We start from the raw sequence: 18,577 nt of genomic DNA on the forward strand, positions 1-18,577 counted from the left end.
CATATTTCAGAGGAAAACATCTCTTTGATGGAATCAAATAGGACTGGATTGGATTCTGGGAAAGAAAAGTCAAAGATGATGAAGGCTTTGGGTCTTAAAATCTACTCAGATTACTGGAATCATGAGCAGAATAAGGTAGTCAGGAGGGACAGCCAACTTTGGGTGAAAGCCAATGAGCTCAGGATCTAACATATTAAATATAAGTTCCTGGTAGAAATTGCCAGTAGGAATTCCAGGAGGAAATGTCTATCATGGCTTTGTTATGAATATGGTTTGGGCCTTAACCTTACTTGCTGTGGCTTGATTTACCTTTCCTGCCTATCTCCTTTTAATTTTTAATTAAAAAAGTTAGATATATATACTTCTATAAGCTATCTCAAGTTTTTGGAACAAAATGGGTTATAATGAATACATGAATATGTAAAAAATAGCATCTTAGACAAGAAATAAGAGTGACAGATGTTAGCCCCCATTTACTCCTGTCACGTCCAACCCTGTGAGGGAAGAAGTAACACATTCATTTTTATATGTGAGCAACAGGCTTTGAAAACCTAAAGAACCAGGGCTAGGCATGGTGGCTCACGCCTGCAATCCCAACACTCTGGGAGGCTGATGCAAGAAGATCACTTAAGCCCAGGAGTTCGACGCCAGCGTGGGCAACATAGGGAGAGCTCGTCTCTACAAAAAAAAAAAAAAAAAAAAGAAAAAAGAAAAAAGAAAAATCAGAGAATTAGCGGAACACAGCAGTGCATCCCTATAGTCTCAGCTACTTGGGAAGCTAAGGTTGGAGGATAGATTGAGCCTGGAGGATTGAGGCTGCAGTAAGCCGTGATCACTCTTCTGCATGCTGCCACAGGTCACAGAACTGAGAAAGCTGAAACTGAGCCCACATCTTTCTGACTTCCCAACCTGTGCTCTTCAACATAATATTACACATAGTTTTCCTCTTGAGATCCTGTCTCCTCAGTCTCCTAGAGCCAGTGAGAATCTGACTGCAAATGTATCCTGGACACATTCTGCTCCTCTAAACCCTGCATGTTGAGGCCATCATCCCTTGTCCCCTGTGAGAATGGTAAGTCAGTGGAGACTGTCCTAAACTTTGGCCCTATGGGCTGGGGCCCAGCCAGTTCCCTTTCTGCCTAGCACATAGGGAGCACTCATGTGAACTGTACCAATGTTGTCATCTTTCCGTTCCTTCAAATCAACTAGGGCTTTATGTCAGCTGGGATGGATCTTTCGGAAGTCCCTCTATTAGCACTGCCATTGTGAGTACAGAGACAGCCCAGAAGTTCCTGCTTCTGTATTCTTCTCATTCTCCAGATCTGAAGGATATGGACAGTCCCTCCTCCTTATTAGTCTAGAGGCTGTTTTAACTTCTTTGACAGTGTGAGCAGGATTCTTGAATGCTTGTAGGGAGATAGCCCACATGAAACACTCAGCTCAGGGTACATCAAAGGTGCTCAACAAATGTTACTTCTTTTAGTGCTACTTGCCTAGTCCTGTTACATTCACTTCATTGCCCATCTCCCAATACCAACAAACCTTTTGTCCAAAGACAGTAGCTAATGACAACAAAATATTTAGGAATGGGCTGACAGTATCAAATAAGAGACTGCAGAGAGAATAGAAAGCAGCTGAGAACAGGAGACTGGGAACTCATTTATCTTTAGAGGAGGGTGGAAAGTAGCAGGCTATATTTTTCAAGTATAACCACAGCAACATTTCTGGTTCCCTATGCTCTTCTAGAACCTTCATCCTCCCCAGGAAGAGGCAAAGTCTATTTCTCCTTTTTTTGAAGCTAGATGGGACTTCACGACTGCCTTGGTGAACAGAACGCAGTGCAAGTGATGCTGTGTGATTTCTGAGGCTGAGTCATAAAAGGTGATACGGTTTCTAGCTGCTCTCTCACTGCCAGGATGCTTGTTCTTGGAACACAGCCACTATGCTGTGAGGAAGCCAATTAAGCCTATGCAGAGACCCCACATGGAAAGACCCCCAGCTGACGGCCAGCATCAACCACAGATGTGTGAACAAGCACTCAGATGATTCCAACTACCAATGTCTTCTGAGGCCGCCGACATTGTGGAACAAAGATAACCCATCCTCTCCGTACCTTAAAAGAATTCCTGACCCACAGAATCTGTGAGATTAATAGATGGTTGTTTTATGCCACTAAATTTTAGGGTAATTTTCTGCACAGCCATTGTAACCGTAACAAGAAGAAAAATGAAGGAAAATATGAGGTACAGTGAGACCAGGGGAGTTCAGGAAGAAGAGTAGGTTCATATTAGTCTGCATGTTGCCAAGGAGCAAGTAGACCTTATACTAATGGGTAGCACTAGGGAGACAGATTTCAGCTTGGTATAAGGAGAGATGGTTTAAGCATCAACAACTCAAGCTCCCCTTAGTAAGTAATGAGTTTCCTGTCACTGGAGGTGTTCAACAGAGACCGAGAGGCTTACTGAAAAGATTCAAACCTGACTGGAAGACCAGATAGGGGACTTTAAGTTTCCTTTCAATCAACAGAATGTGGCAGTAGATTAGATCTGGGGTATCATGAGGAGACATTAGAGATGACGAGGTTTGGAGCTTGACGCCTGAGAGACTGGTGATACCATACATAAAAACAGTGTCTATGGGAGGGTTTTTCAAAACATTCTTCTTTCCATTCCTTTCGTGTCTTACCTGGACAACTGTTAATGACCGTTGCACTTTCCAGCTTCTAATACATTCTTCGCACGACACCTGACTAGTGCTCCCAAATATGGTTCTTAGCAGGTCACTTCCCTGCTCAAAGGCTTTAAAAATTCATTTTATGTTTTTAAAATTTTTGTGGGTACATAGTAGGTATACATATTTATGGGATACCTGAGATATTTTGATACGGGCATGCAATGAGTAATAATCACATCACGGAAATGGGGTTATCTGTCTCCTCAAGCATTTATCCTTTGTGTTAAAAACTATCCAATTATATTCTTTTCATTATTTTAAAATGTACAATTAAATTATTACTGACTATAGTCACCCTGTTATGATATCAAATATTTAGTCTTATTCACTCTAACTCTTTTATTTTTTTGTACCCATTAACCATCCCCAGCTCTCTCCCACTCACTACCCTTCCCAGCCTGTGGCACCCATCCTTCTACTCTCCATCTCCATGAGTTTGTTTTGATTTTTAGATCCCACAAAAAAGTGAGAACACATGATGTTTATCTCTCTGTGCCTAGCTTATTTTACTTAACACAATGACTTCAAATTTCATCCATGTTGTTGCAAATGAGAGGACCTCATTCTTTTTTATGGCTGAATAGGACTCCATTGTGTATATGAGTACATTTTCTATATCCGTTCATCTCCTGATGGACACAGGCTGCTTTCAAATCTTGGCTATTGGGAACAGTGCTGCAACAAACATGGGAGTGTGGATATCTCTTTGATTTCCTTTCTTCTTGTATATACCCAGCAGTGGGGTTGCTGGATTGTATGGTAGCTCTATTTTTAGTTTTTGGAGGAATCTCCAAACTGTTCTCCATAGTGGTTGTATTAATTTACATTCCTACCAACAGTGTATGAGGGTTCCCTTTTCTCCACATCCTTGCCAGCATTTGTTATTGAATGTCTTTTGGATAAAAGACATTTTTAACTGGGGTGAGATGATATCTCTTTGTAGTTTTGATTTGCATTTCTCTGATGATCAATGATGTTGAGCACCTTTTCATATGCCTGTTTGCCATTTGTATGTCTTCTTTTGAGAAATGTCTCTTCAGATCTTTTGCCCATTTAAAAATCGGATTATTAGAGTTTTTCCTATACAGTTGTTTGAATTCTTATATATTCTTGTTGTTAATCCCTTGTCAGATGGGTACTTTGCAAATATTTTCTCTCTTCTGTGGATTGTCTCTTCACTTGATTGATTGTTTCCTTTGCTGTGCAGGAGCTTAACTTGATGTGATCCATTTATCCATTTTTGCTTCGGTTGCCCGTGCTTGTAGGGTACCATTCAAGAAATTTTTGCCCAGTCCAATGTCCTTAAGAGTTTCCCCAGTGTTTTCTTGCAGTAGTTTCATAGTTTTGAGGTCTTAAAGTCTATAATCCATTTCGATTTTTGTATATGGTAAGAGACAGGGGTCTAGTTTCATTCTTCTGCATATGGATATCCAGTTTTCCCAGCATCATTTATTGAAGAGACTCTTCCCTAATTTATGCTCTTGGCACCTTTGTCGAAAATGAGTTTACTGTAGATGAATTTGTTTCTGGGTTCTCTATTCTGTTCCATTGGTCCATGTATCTGTTTTTATGCCAGTACCATGCTGTTTTGATTATTATAGCTTTGTATTATAAAGTCAAGTAATGTGAGTCTTCCAGTTTTGTTCTTTTTCCTTAGGATAGCTTTGGCTATTCTGGGTCTTTTGTGATTCTATATACATTTTAGGATTTTTTTTCTATTTCTGTGAAGAATGTCATCAATATTTTGATAGGGATTGCATTGACTCTGAAGATTGCTTACAGTAGTATGGACATTTTTAACAATATTGCTGCTTCCAATCCATTAACATGGAATAGTTTTCTATTTATTATGTCTTCTTTAATTTCTTTCATCAATGTTTTATAGTTTTCATTGTAGAAATCTTTCACTTCTTTAGTTAATTTCTACATATTTAACTTTATTTGTGGCTCTTGTAAGTGGGATTACTTTTTTTGATTTCTTTTCAATATTGTTTGTTGTTGGCATACAGAAATGCTACTGATTTCTGTAGGTTGATTTTGTATCCTGCAACTTTACTGAATTGGTTTATCGGTTCTAATAGCTTTTTGATGGAGTCTTTAGGTTTTTCCAAATATAAGATCATACCATCTGTAAAAAAGGATACTTTGACTTCTTCCTTTCTGATTCGGATGTCTTTTCTTTCTTTTGTCTGATTGCTCTAGCTAGGATTTCTAGTATGATGTTGAGTAACAGTGGTGAAAGTGGGCATCCTTGTTGTATTCCAGATCTTAGAGGAAAGGCTTTCCATTTTTCCTCATTCAGTATGATACTAGCTGTGGGTCTGTCATACATGGCTTTTATTCTGTTGAGGTATGTTTCTTCTCTACCCAATTTTTTGAGAGTTTTTTTTTTTAATAATGAAGGGATGCTGAATTTCATCAAATGCTTTTTTAGCATGTCCTGAAATGATCATGTAGTTTCTGTCCTTCATTCTGTTGATAATGATGCATCACACTGACTAATTTGCATATGATGAACCACCCTGGCATTCCTGGGATAAGTCCCACTTGATCATAATGAATGATCTTTTTTGCTGAATTTTGTTTGCTAGTATTTTGTTGAGGATTTCTGCATTAATATTCATCAGGGATACTGGTCTTTAGTTTTCTTTTTTTGATGTTTCTGTGATTTTGACATCAGATTAATAAATACTGGCCTTGTAGAAAGAGTTTGGAAGCATTCCCTCCTCCTCTATTTTTTTGGAATAGTTTGAGTAGGATTAGTATTAGTTGTTCTTTAAATGTTTGGCAGAATTCATCAGTGAAGCCCTCTGGTCCTGGGCTTTCTTTATTGGGAGACTTTTATTATAGCTTCAATCTCATCACTTGCTATTTGTCTGTTTTGGTTTTGGATTTCTTCATGGTTCAATCTTGGTAGGTTGCATGTGTCTCAAAACTTATCCATTTCCTCTAGTAAAAGGGTTTTAATGACACTATTGCCATTACCACATCTCAGCAAATTATTTTATGTAGTTCACAAAGTGCTTTTATATTTACGATCTCATTTGAGCCTCATAAGGATCTGGGAGCATTAAAATACCACCATATATATCTCAAAGTTCAGTTAAGGTACTCTATTCTTTGTATTTTTCTCCTTTATGTCTTTGCTTATGCTATTTTCTTGGTCCACCTTTTTCTCAACTCTACATGTTCTAATCTTTTCCATTTTTCAAGGGCCATGTTAAATTTTAGCTGCTCTAAAAAACAGCTAATCCCCACAGACAAGTAACAGTCATTTCTCCCTCCTCTGAACTCCATCAATAACAATGGTGATAATAGTGGCCAACATTTATGAAGCATTTACTATGTACCAGGCAGCATGTTAAGTGCTTTTGTTATCTTCTGTCCTCTTGATCACTCTCTGTCTTGTACTGTAGATAGCTGTATAGGCATCTTTTCCCCCCTACGAGCTTACAGAGTCCTTAGACAATATTGATGTCTGAGCCATTACTGCTTTCTCCCAATCCTAGCACAGGGCCTGGCACAGAGCAAGTGCTACATAAATATTTGTTCAATGAATGAATAGGCAGGCGGGCAGAGTTAACGTTTACCTTTGCTTGAACAAATGGTTTTCAAGCACCCTTAAACACTTGAAAAGCACTCATTTATAGCCACATAATAAATGGACTAAATCACAAATCATTCTTATCTTTTTATGACACAGGCTTCCAGAACTTTGGCTAGAACACATTTTGTTATTGTCATCTATGGATGTGAAAATGAAAAACACAAATATATATAACATCAAACTTGTTTCTGTATACAAATATTCTTGAATTCACAAGTCTTTTCTAACGAATCAGAATTATCCAAGTTTTGTAAGTTCCTTTCTTCAGTGTAGTTGTAAGGATTGCAAACTCTTTTACTGTGGGTCCACTGCTTCCTGGCTTTGTTGCCTTGGTGCCTAGCACAGTTAGGAATACTGTAAATGATTACTGATTAAGTTAACAGCCCGTGTTGGTTTCAATTTATAATCACTCATTATTATGCTGATCCTATTAGTTCTGCTAAGGAGTCACCACCTTAAGGGGGACTCAATGAGCCTCAACCAATTACAGCAATTGAGCTCTGGCCCTGAGATTTGAAAACCATCGTTTTCTCTTTACTTGTAGGACCAAGAATAGAAAACTGTTAACAGTAAAGGCCAAAGAAATAGGCATTTCATTTTTTTTTGAGACAGAGTCTCACACTATCACCCAGGCTGGAGTGCAGTGGTGCCATCTCGGCTCACTGCAACCTCCGCCTCCTGGGTTCAAGCAATTCTTCTGCCTCAGCCTCCCAAATAGCTGGGATTACAAGTGCCTGCCACCACTCTCAGCTAATTTTTGTATTTTTAGTAGAGACGGGGTTTCACCATGTTGGCCAGGCTGGTCTCGAACTTCTGACCTCAGGTGATCCGCCCGCTTCGGCCTCCCAGAGTGCTGGGATTACCTGAGCCACCACACCTGGCCAGAAATAGGCATTTTTGAGAGTCCTATTACAGACTGTTGAATTTTGCTTAAGTGATTAAGAATCATTTGTTAGCAATATTAAAATTCTGGAGCAATTCTGACATAAAATCAGTCCTTTCATCAGAGGATCACAATTTCAATTTTTACTTAAAAAAATGCAAGTTCATTGTTCAGAACTAAGCCCGGTACAAGTCATCAGCTATCGCTTTTCTATCCCAAGTTGAAACAAACACCAACAGCACAAATTCTGACGTCCAAATTGTGTTTCGGAAAACCTAGGTAAAAATTTGGCTGGGTGAGGTGGCTCAGGCCTGTAATCCTAACACTTTGGGAGGCTGAGGTGGGTGGATCATCTGAGGTCAGGAGTTTGAGACCAGCCTGGCCAACACAGTGAAACTTCATCTCTACTAAAAATACAAAAATTAGCCAGGCATGGTGGCAAGCGCCTGTAATTCCAGTTTTTCGGGAGGCTGAGGCAGGAGAATAGCTTGAACCCAGGAAGCAGAGGTTACAGTGAGCCGAGATAGCGCCACTGCACTCCAGCCTGGGCGACAGAGACTCCGTCTCAAAAAAAAAAAAAAAGAAAAAAAAGAAAAGAAAAGAAAACCTAGGTAAAAATGAGAAGATTAAGGGCACAATAGGAGAGTAGTGCAAAGGCAGACTAGTGGTAATCACCATCACAAAGGCTGGGCCACCAGCAGACTGCAGTGTTTACTCAAAGCCTGGAGATATCAATTAGTCCCCTTAATTATCTCAGGCTCTGCCATCACAAAAGGCAATTTTTGAAGCCCTCTCCAGCTCCTCTTCCTCTTTCATTCCTGTCACAAAAGGGCTATGAGGACAAAGCCTTCCTTGACTCTGGCTCTGGCTACCTTCTGGTGGCCAAAACAGACATTATGTGAATTACTCCAATAAAGCAAAAATCACACTACCTTTCCTCGTAGACACGGCTATGACCTACAGCAGAGACTCTATTTAATGCATACGACAAGATGCTTGTCGCTGTCATTTATAGTTTAGAAATATAATTTTCATGAAGAAATAAGCAGGAGAAAACAATCTGTAAATATCAGAAGTTAAACAAATCTGAGGAGGTAGAAAAAACTCCCTGTATTCCTGTGGTCTGGTGGTGTTCAGGAAATGTTGGGAGACTGAAGGATGAGAGGAAGAACAACAATAAGGGGTCATTTTTCTCAGCTCTTTCAGAGAAGTAGCTTACACTGATACTGCAAATAATTTCCTAGGTAAATTAAGCCAGGAAACCACCTGGACCTTCTTTCTAGAATAATCTGTTTTTGTAGTAAGTCCTACTGACAGAAGTTTGCTAAGCAATTGAGGTTAGAGAAGGAAATTATAATGGAGAAAAACAGATTAAGAATTCTTAAAAACCATCAAGAGTAAATCACTGTTTAAAATCCAGTTGTATGTGTACATAGAAGGAATTATATTTCATATACATAATAAAATAAATTATATAATAAAAAATTTAAATAAAATGTATCAGATGTGTAAACATGTAATTTATCAGATGTATGAATATACAATAAATATAAAGTTTTGAGTGGTAGACAACATAGTCTCCAAGTTTGAGAATATAAGCAGTTTTTCTTACTGGAAATATAAGTTTGGTCCTAGGCATGCCTGAAGATCATCCAAGTACACCAAAGTTTATACATACATGTATATGTATATGGATATGATATGTATATGTATATGATAATCTTATATCATATCTAATAACCCTTAGGCATGTCTAGGATCAAACTCATATTTCCACTATGAAAAACTGGATATATTTCCTAATTTGGAGACTCTGCTATCTACCATTCAAAATTTTATAGTCAGAAACCTGGGAGTCATTCTAGATGCTTCCCTTCCTTTCACCCCCCACATCATGAAACCCTATGCCATCTCCCCTACATTTATTCTACTCCCTCGTAATGTATTTGCTCATCTCTATTTTCATTGACTTTACTGGCCCTCAACATGTCTCACTTGGATTATGCAAGAGCTTCTTTTCTAATCCTTCTGCCTCTAGGCTTGTGCCATTCCAGTCATCTCTGTGCTTCTTAGGAGTGATCATTCTGTAACAGAAATTTGATCCTGTCCTCACTCTCAAGCAACTTTCGCAGCCTTGGACAGCTCTAGTCTAGCTCTTGCAGCCCTTTAAAGCTCCCAAGAACTAACATTTGTGGAGCTCATTTAATACCTCATCTACTGCTGCTCTCCACAGTTGCCCAATTGCACAGCTACATCAAACTACACATGACACTAAGTCTTGTATGTCCATATCTCTTGGTTTGGGCTGCCCTAAAAGCAGACCCTGAAAAAATAATATGGGTGCAAATAGATTATTTGTGAGGATGTAGAGAAGAGAAACAGGGAAGGGAGAAAACTCAATCAAGGATGTGTTAAAGAACAGGTCATGTGCCAGGCGCGCCCAGCACTTTGGGAGGCCGAGGTGGGTGGAGCACTTGAGGTCAGGAGTTCGAGACCAGACTGGCCAACATGGTGAAACCCCATCTCTACTAAAAATACCAAAATTAGCCAGGAATGGTGGCCTGTGCCTGTAATCCCAGCTACTCAGCTGGCTGAGGCAGGAGAATCACTGGAACATGGGGGGCAGAGGTTGCAGTGAGTTGAGATAGTGCCACTGTACTCCAGTCTGGGCGACAGAGTGAGTAAGATTCAGTGTCAAAAACAAAACAAAACAAACAAACAAACAAACAAAAAACAGGTTAGGGCTTAGGATCTTGTGAGAACTGTACAGAATATACTCAGAATTGTACTACTGAACATTAGGGAAGTGGGGGTATTATCTACCAATTTATTGTTTGATAATACTAATAAATTGGTATTATCTACCAATTTATTGGTATTATCTACCAATTTATTAATGCCACTACTGGAGGAGTTAAACTCCTCTGCACTCTAGCAAATAGCTCCTTGTCCAGAGAACGTCCTGAGGCAGAGAAATACAGAAAGCCATTGGCAGATGACCTCCAGGTGAACCAAAGGCACCAATAACATCTGGTATACCACATAATGTACACATCATGCCCTTTTTCTCAATTGATTTTTTTCCTTCCACTTGTCTTGGATTCTGCCTATGGAAGCCTTTTTTGACCTCCTTTGTAAGTGCTTTACTTCCTTTTCTGTGCAAATTCTCTTCTGCTATAACTATTACTTTATAAGTCTGACCCCGCACTAGACTCTTGGCTCCCTGAGGGCAGTATCTTTAGTACCTAGCTAACTTGGTGTTTGGCACAGGACAGATGCTCAGTGTCTTCAGGACAAGAGCATGACTGTGTGCATTAAAGAGAAGGAGATCCTATTTCCATGTTCCATATGTAATTGAGAAAATTTTCAAATAAATGAAATATATGCTTCAACATCCTGAATAATATAAAGTCAAGTGGAAGGAGTACCAAGCTAGAAATCTCAGGACCTGATTCAAGTCAGTTTGGCTCAGTTACTTTTCCTACAAAAAACAAGTGACGGTGAATAGCCTTTAGGTTTCTTTTAAATTCCATAGATTTCAAGTGACTGAATCTGCGTGTAAGTGAAAGCTGAAGCCCACAGACTGTACAACAATCACATATGGAAATGCTTATATTTGTGATATTGATCTGGATTCGAGAAAATACAGGTGACACAGACTTGAGATGCTGGCAGGTTTGTAACGTAATGAACACAGGGAAACTGTGTGTTCAAAAAGAGACAGGGTTAGCACAGGTCTCCTGCCTGAGAGGACACCTCCATGGAGGGGCCTGGCCATTGCACAGGAACCAGCTGGGCAGCATGGTGGCCTCCAAGCTGGCAGGTGCCACTGTTCCAGATGGACAGTGTTTGGTATGCCAACCTCTGTGTAGTATGGTACTACCTGATCCTACATAGGTCACAGGCCCACAAACAGTCACTTCCCGAGCTCTCACTGAAGGTAGGCTTGGTCTACACTTCTTGATGGGAAGAAACTAACTTGGAACACTGAATACAGGCATGCTTGGCTTCCCTGACTTCTCTAGACAGTCTTAATTTTATTAGAATGTGACTGGTGGTGAGGGACTGGGTAAGAGTAAGGAAGGATAGGTGGGCTTAGGGGTCCTATGTATAATGAACCAAAAAATGTTGAGGATGTTCATTTTAGAATACAGTTTCCCCCTCTTAAAATGTTCTGAATATAGTCACTGGTATTCTGTGAACACCGAATAAAGATGGATAATATTTCCTTAAGAAGCTAGACTTCAGAAGCCTCGACTTGATAAATTCCTAAAAATGCAAAACACATAATTAAAAAATAGTTAATACATATGTGCTGTTTAGAATTAATTATAAGAAAATTATTTGATTGAACATCCTCAATATGCCTAAGGGATATGTCATATTCCTATGAGAAAAACGGAGGCACTATTATCAACGATTCTTACTTGGTGAGGGATGGGTTGGGGAGAAGACAAGAAGACCCAGAGGATTACTTGTGTCCTTCCTAGAGAATTATTGTTTTTGAGGACAGTCCGCAGGGTGGGATGGGGTAGGATGGGGTAGTCTAAACAGCCAACCAGGCCAGTAGTAGTCCCTGGCATGCTGGCTTTCACTATGCCCATGGGTCACGTGTGACTTCAGGGACCTATTGTTTTAGATGGCTCCCTTCCCTTATTCATGGAGGTACTCTGGAAGAAGGAACAGAGGGAAAATAAATAAACCTAGGAGCCTATAACTGAAAGCACATGAATGACGGTAATGAGCACTTTCAGGCTGTACTGTGTAGGGCTGACGGCTTGGCTTGGTCTGGTCTAGGCTTTGTTTTCTTCAATGACTGAAGGAGAATCACTGGACTCCTCTGGATCTCAGTGGAAGAGGGACTGGATGACCTCTTAGGTCTCTTCTAGCAATGATAGTCAAATTTATGACACCAACAAGAAAAAAAGACTCTGGTGAGAGTGTGTGGCCCATAAAAATGAGAAATTAATATACATCTCAATATAGAAAGCCAATGATGGGGAAAGAACAAAGAGGAAAGATGGCCAAGATGACCACTTGAATTCCTATGAAATGACCCTAGAATGGGCAAAATTCAAGAGATGTTCCAAAAGCTGAGTCTAGATTGAGATCAAGTAGATGCCTTACCTTCCAGTGACAGCAAAGCACAGTGTGCACATTGCACGTAAGAGGCCTGCGGCATGCTGCAGAAATACGGCCATCTTGGGATTCTCATCCACTGGGCCTTGCACCGAGAGGAAGCAGGCACACAATTTGTCAATCAGACCCATGTTCACCACGTAGCTAGATGTGGGGGAGAAATGCATGTTATCAATCTGAATAGGCCAGCAACATCTTCACCTTCAATGATAAATGTTACCATACACAGGCTTGGACCCCTCAAACAAGCAGACACAACACAAGCTTGAGTAAGGCATCTCAAGTAACAATTTCCTTAGATTTACTCCTGAATAATCAGCTCTTTCTGTAAATATTTTTTTCTCTCTTCTTTCTTTTGGTTATTTGAATATTATTTTTCAAGAAAAAAATGAATGAAAATGATTATCTAGTTATTCTTACTGGTCTAAAGAGTCTAACAACAAGTGAAATGATTTATAATGACCTTTATGCTCTTAAAAACTGTTCCTTTTTAAAGTACTAGGGAGCCCCAATGCAAGGATTTAGAAGATACAGTACAATGATTCAACCCAGACACTCTTGTTACAATTTACACTTTTTTTTTTTTAATTTTAGAGACAGGGTCTCACTCTGTCACCCAGGCTGGAGTGCAGAGACATGATCATAACTCACTACAACTCTAACCTACTGGGCTCAAGAGATCCTCCTGCCTCAGTCTCGCAAGTTGTTGGGACTACCTGTGTGGACCACCACGTGGTTAATTTTTTATTTTTTATTTGTAGAAATGGGGTTTTGCTATATTGCCCAGGCTCTTCTTGAACTTCTGGCCTGAAGCGATCCTCCTGCCTCGGCCTCCCAAAGTGCTATGATTACAGGCATGGGCCACCATGCCTGGCCACAAGTTAAACTTCTAAAGCCAGTTGCAGGTTCTCTATTTTTAAAGACTCTATCACCATTAACAGCATAACGAACAGTGAGAATCTAATTGCTTTTACTGAGAAGTACCAGTCCTGAGGGTTGACAACAACATTTAAGAAATCATTTCCATCTTTTCAGTACAAAAAACAGTTTTCTAGAGCTGTTTGTAAACTGGACTGACAACAGTAACTCTTTTATTAATCCACAGAGCAGCAATCGTTGAAAAGAATATTTTAAAACTATAAAAGACCTTGTAGATAAATCAACCTTGGCCTAGAAATTCAATGCTACTGCACTGACATGTATGAGAAGGGTAGGACTGCAAATATAGCAGTTCTGCAAATCAACATGTTAACTTTCAGAGATATATGCAAGAGAATTGAGGTTTTGGTGTGTAAGTGCAATACACTCCCCACCACTATTCATTTACCAACACAGGTTTTTGTAAAAGGAAGGATAAACTGATGAATAATTCATGTTTGGAGCCATTCCAAGTTTACTACGTTGAAGGTACAAAATAGGGCCTCCTTCCATCTTTTACATTAGAATATGTATCTACCTGGGCTACTGAGCACTCCTATAGTTTTAAAATTGGGAAGTACGAAATGATGACCACCAGGCCTCTTATAGTAAAGGAAACTGATAGACTGATACATGTACACGCTGAGAATCTTATTGCAATCTGATTTAACAAAATTAGAATTTTAAAAACTGGCTTTTACATTTGTACAGAACTCTTCAATTTAGAAAGTGTTTTGTCTGTAGCCAGACACAGTGGATCACACCTGTAATCCCAGGACTTTAGGAGGCTGAGGCAGGCGGATCACTTGAGGTCAGGAGTTCGAGACCAGCCTGGACAATATGGTGAAACCCTGTCTCTACTAAAAATACAAAAATTAGCCAGGCATGGTGGCTGGAAACTGTAGTCCCAGTTACTCAGGAGGCTGAGGCAGGAGAATCGCTTGAACCCAGGAAGTTGAAGTTGCAGTAAGCCAAGATCATGCCATTGCACTCCAGCCTGGGCAACAAAGTGAGACTCCATCTCAAGAAAAAAAAATCAAGTGTTTTGACTGGGAGGCTGAGGCAGGAGGATTGCTTGAGCCCAGAAGTTTGAGACTGGCCTGGGCAACACAGTGAGACCCTGTCTACACATACACACACACACACACACACACACACACACAACACACACACACTAGCAAACAAAATAAAAGAAAGTGTTTTATCTTAATCATCCCAATGAATTATCCCAAGAACACCATTAGGGAGCAGACTGTAAAGGCTTTGGTTTTTATCTGCCCAGCACATTCTCCTCTCCTATTCCATATGGTCCTGGGGGTGTTGTTAAAGATGCTACCCGCTTGCTAATGCAGGAGTGAGCATGTGCTTCAGGACAGTCAAAGTACTCATCACCTTGGCCATAATGACTGGTTCTAGGATGAGTATATGACCTAGGGAGGACCACTCAACATCTTCTGTGGGATTAATATATCACCATAGGAAAAATCTCTTTCCACTGGGGATATCAAAACTAAAATGTGTAACTCTGGGGGTGCTGGTAGTCAAGTTGTTACATGGAGAACATCTGTGTAGAGAATAAAGCCAAGTAGAGATAAGTAGAATTGAAAGAAAGAAACAAAGCTGTAATGGCATATGGGGATGCATTTTGAGAACTGCATCATTAGGCAAGTTTGTCATTGTGCAAACATCATAGAGTGTACTTACACAAACTTAGATAGTATAGCCTAACCTAGGCTATATGGGATAGCCTATTGTTCCCAGGCTACAAATATATACAATATGTTACTGCAGGGAACAATGCAGGCAACTGTAACACAATGATAATTATTTGTGTATCTAACCATAGAAAGGGTACGGTAAAAATACAGTATTGTAATCTTACAGGACCGCCATTGTATATGTGGTCTGTTGTTGACTGAAAAGTCATTATGCAGTGCATTACTATACTTAGAGCCTTGGCATCTAATTCAAACCTTGACCTTCCCAGGTACACAAGCCATTTTACTATTCTGTTTTACTTATGTTGTTTCAAGCTAAGGTTCTAAAAGAGTTCTAACCAGAGTGAAAACGTGTTTTTTTCTGATTATAGTGGTAATATAGGCTCATTATAGAAATTTATATAGTAAAGAAAAGCAGAAAAATAAGTAGAAAAAGTTGGCCATAATTTCACCTTTTAAAGACAATCACAGTTTGGTAATTTTCCTTTCATGCTTTTCTACTTGATTCTTTCTCCACATGATTGACATTATACCGAATTTCATTCAATGACTATTTAGGCCCCTTCTATGTCATGAAAATATCTTGGTTAAGTATTATATTTTAAATCTTTAAAAATTGTATTATTGAAAAGTTAACATAAACCATAAAAAATTGACAGAATAGGATAACAAATACCCATGCATTCATCACACAGCCCTGACTACCATCAACCCATGGCCAATCCTATCTGTCCACACCCATCCTGCATAAAGTTTAAGCAAATCCAAGGCATATTATTTCATTTGTAAATGTTTCCATTTCTATCTCTAAAAAAAAATCACTTAAAAAAAAAAAACAAAACCACAACATCATTATCACATCTAAAAATCACCATTCCTTAATAACATCAAATAACTGGTGTTCAAATTTCTAAATGTACCATAAATGTCTTAATGTTTTAAATAGTTTTTTTAAAAAATTGGAATCCAGTAAATTTGTTTGAGTTCATCGTAGATTCTGGATATTAGCCGTTTGTCAGATGAGTAGGTTGCGAAAATTTTCTCCCATTTTGTAGGTTGCCTGTTCACTTTGATGGTAGTTTCTTCTGCTGTGCAGAAGCTCTTTAGTTTAATTAGATCCCATTTGTCAATTTTGGCTTTTGTTGCCATTGCTTTTGGTGTTTTAGACATGAAGTCCTTACCCATGCCTATGTCCTGAATGGTAATGCCTAGGTTTTCTTCTAGGGTTTTTATGGTTTTAGGTCTAACATTTAAGTCTTTAATCCATCTTGAATTAATTTTTGTATAAGGTGTAAGGAAGGGATCCAGTTTCAGCTTTCTACATATGGCTAGCCAGTTTTCCCAGCACCATTTATTAAATAGGGAATCCTTTCCCCATTGCTTGTTTTTGTCAGGTTTGTCAAAGATCAGATAGTTGTAGATATGCGGCATTATTTCTGAGGGCTCTGTTCTGTTCCGTTGATCTGTATCTCTGTTTTGGTACCAGTACCATGCTGTTTTGGTTACTGTAGCCTTGTAGTATAGTTAAAAACAACCCCATCAAAAAGTGCACGAAGGACATGAACAGACACTTCTCAAAAGAAGACATTTATGCAGCCAAAAAACACATGAAAAAATGCTCATCATCACTGGACATCAGAGAAATGCAAATCAAAACCGCAATGAGATACCATCTCACACCAGTTAGAATGGCCATCATTAAAAAGTCAGGAAACAGGTGCTGGAGAGGCTGTGGAGAAATAGGAACACTTTTACACTGTTGGTGGGACTGTAAACTAGTTCAACCATTGTGGAAGTCAGGGTGGCGATTCCTCAGGGATCTAGAACTAGAAATACCATTTGACCCAGCCATCCCATTACTGGGTATATACCCAAAGGACTATAAATCATGCTGCTATAAAGACACATGCACACGTATGTTTATTGTGGCACTATTCACAATAGCAAAGACTTGGAACCAACCCAAATGTCCAACAACGATAGACTGGATTAAGAAAATGTGGCACATATACACCATGGAATACTATGCAGCCATAAAAAATGATGAGTTCATGTCCTTTGCAGGGACATGGATGAAACTGGAAATCATCATTCTCAGTAAACTATCCCAAGGACAAAAAACCAAACACCGCATGTTCTCACTCATAGGTGGGAACTGAACAATGAGAACACATGGACACAGGAAGGGGAACATCACACTCTGGGGACTGTTGTGGGGCGGGGGGAGGGGGGAGGGATAGCATTAGGAGATATACCTAATGCTAAATGACGAGTTAATGGGTGCAGCACACCAACATGGCACATGTATACATATGTAACAAACCTGCACATTGTGCACATGTACCCTAAAACTTAAAGTATAATAATAATAATAAATAAATAAAAGCATTTTTGGCTTTAAAAAAATAAATAAATAAATTAGAATCCAAGCAAGAACCACACATTGTGACTGGTTAATATGACTTAAGTCTCTTTTTAATCTGTTAGCTACCCTCCACCTTTTTAAACCCCCTTTGAAAATGTATGTATTTGTTGACGAAACCTGGTTGTTTATCCTATACACTTCCCCACAAGTTGAATTTTGCTGATTACATCCCTGTGGTGTCACATAACATTTTTTGGAACTATTTATTTCCTGTAAAATGATCTAGGTTCTAGAGGTCTGACTGGATACATAAACATCATTTTTAATGATTGAATAATATTCTACCAGTGGAATGTTTTTGCAACTTTTGGTTATTTTCAATATTCCTTACTATAAACCATGCTGTGCTGAACATTTTAAGTAGAAAACCTTGCCAGATTTCAGACTATTTTCCACAAGTGGAATTACTGAGTCAAAGGGTATGCATATTTTTAGGGCTCTTGATATACATAGCCACACTATATTCAAGAAACATGAAATCAATTTATAGTCTTACCAGCAAGGTATGAGAAAACCCAGTTCACTATGTGGAGGTTGGTATGACTATCTCCATTTGATAGACAAGGAGACTGATGCTCAAGAAAGGCAACACATAAGCTCAAGCAAGACAGCTGGAACGTTCTATGGTTTTCTGACTCCTGATAAGAGGGTCCTTTGCACTGAATTCACTGCTTTTCTGTGGCATTTTTTTGGTCCTTACTGAGGTCTAAAGTGATCACACAAAGCTTCAAAACCATGTAGTCTCAAGATGAAAATGGCTTAGCTAGGTTTCCGGTACCCTCCTTGAAACAGCCAGAATGGAGGAAAGACTACAAAATGATCAAAGAGAGAAAAAGCATTGTAAAGCCAAGGCAAACTAAAACAACCACTTGTTGAGTAGTTGGTCCTTTATGAGTATCGTCTCCTATGGTTACTGGGCCATCTACGGTGCCTACTAATGAGTCGGTCTAATGTTTTTCTAAATTGCCTATGTCTTGAAAACTGCATGGACAATCTTTAAATGACTGGCTAAGAAGATGCTTAAACTAAATGGCTCTAAAAGGTCAGTGTAGAGAAATTCATTTTGTCAATCTCATCGTTTTGAGGGAAGAATATGGAACTTTCTAATGAATACTGGGGTCAAAAGCAATGTATCTTTTGCATTGTAACTGTTA

General features: G+C 39.2%; 1 protein-coding gene across 8 annotated transcripts in view; it reads right to left on the minus strand.

Annotated features, from left to right (window-relative positions):
* The window catches only part of SCAPER (S-phase cyclin A associated protein in the ER), a 562,100-nt gene that overhangs the window by 43,799 nt on the left and 499,724 nt on the right, over positions 1 to 18,577 (minus strand). For 7 of the 8 annotated variants that reach the window (XM_030814840.1, XM_030814838.1, XM_030814836.1 and 4 more), the window contains one exon: positions 12,351 to 12,506. The exons of the other annotated variant lie outside the window; for it this stretch is intronic. In XM_030814840.1, coding sequence (XP_030670700.1) covers positions 12,351 to 12,506 — 156 coding nt within the window. The remainder of the gene's footprint in view (positions 1 to 12,350; positions 12,507 to 18,577) is intronic. 8 annotated transcript variants of the gene reach the window in all.

The sequence above is a fragment of the Nomascus leucogenys genome, chromosome 6 (assembly GCF_006542625.1).
Source record: "Nomascus leucogenys isolate Asia chromosome 6, Asia_NLE_v1, whole genome shotgun sequence".
Classification (NCBI taxonomy): Eukaryota; Metazoa; Chordata; class Mammalia; order Primates; family Hylobatidae; genus Nomascus; species Nomascus leucogenys.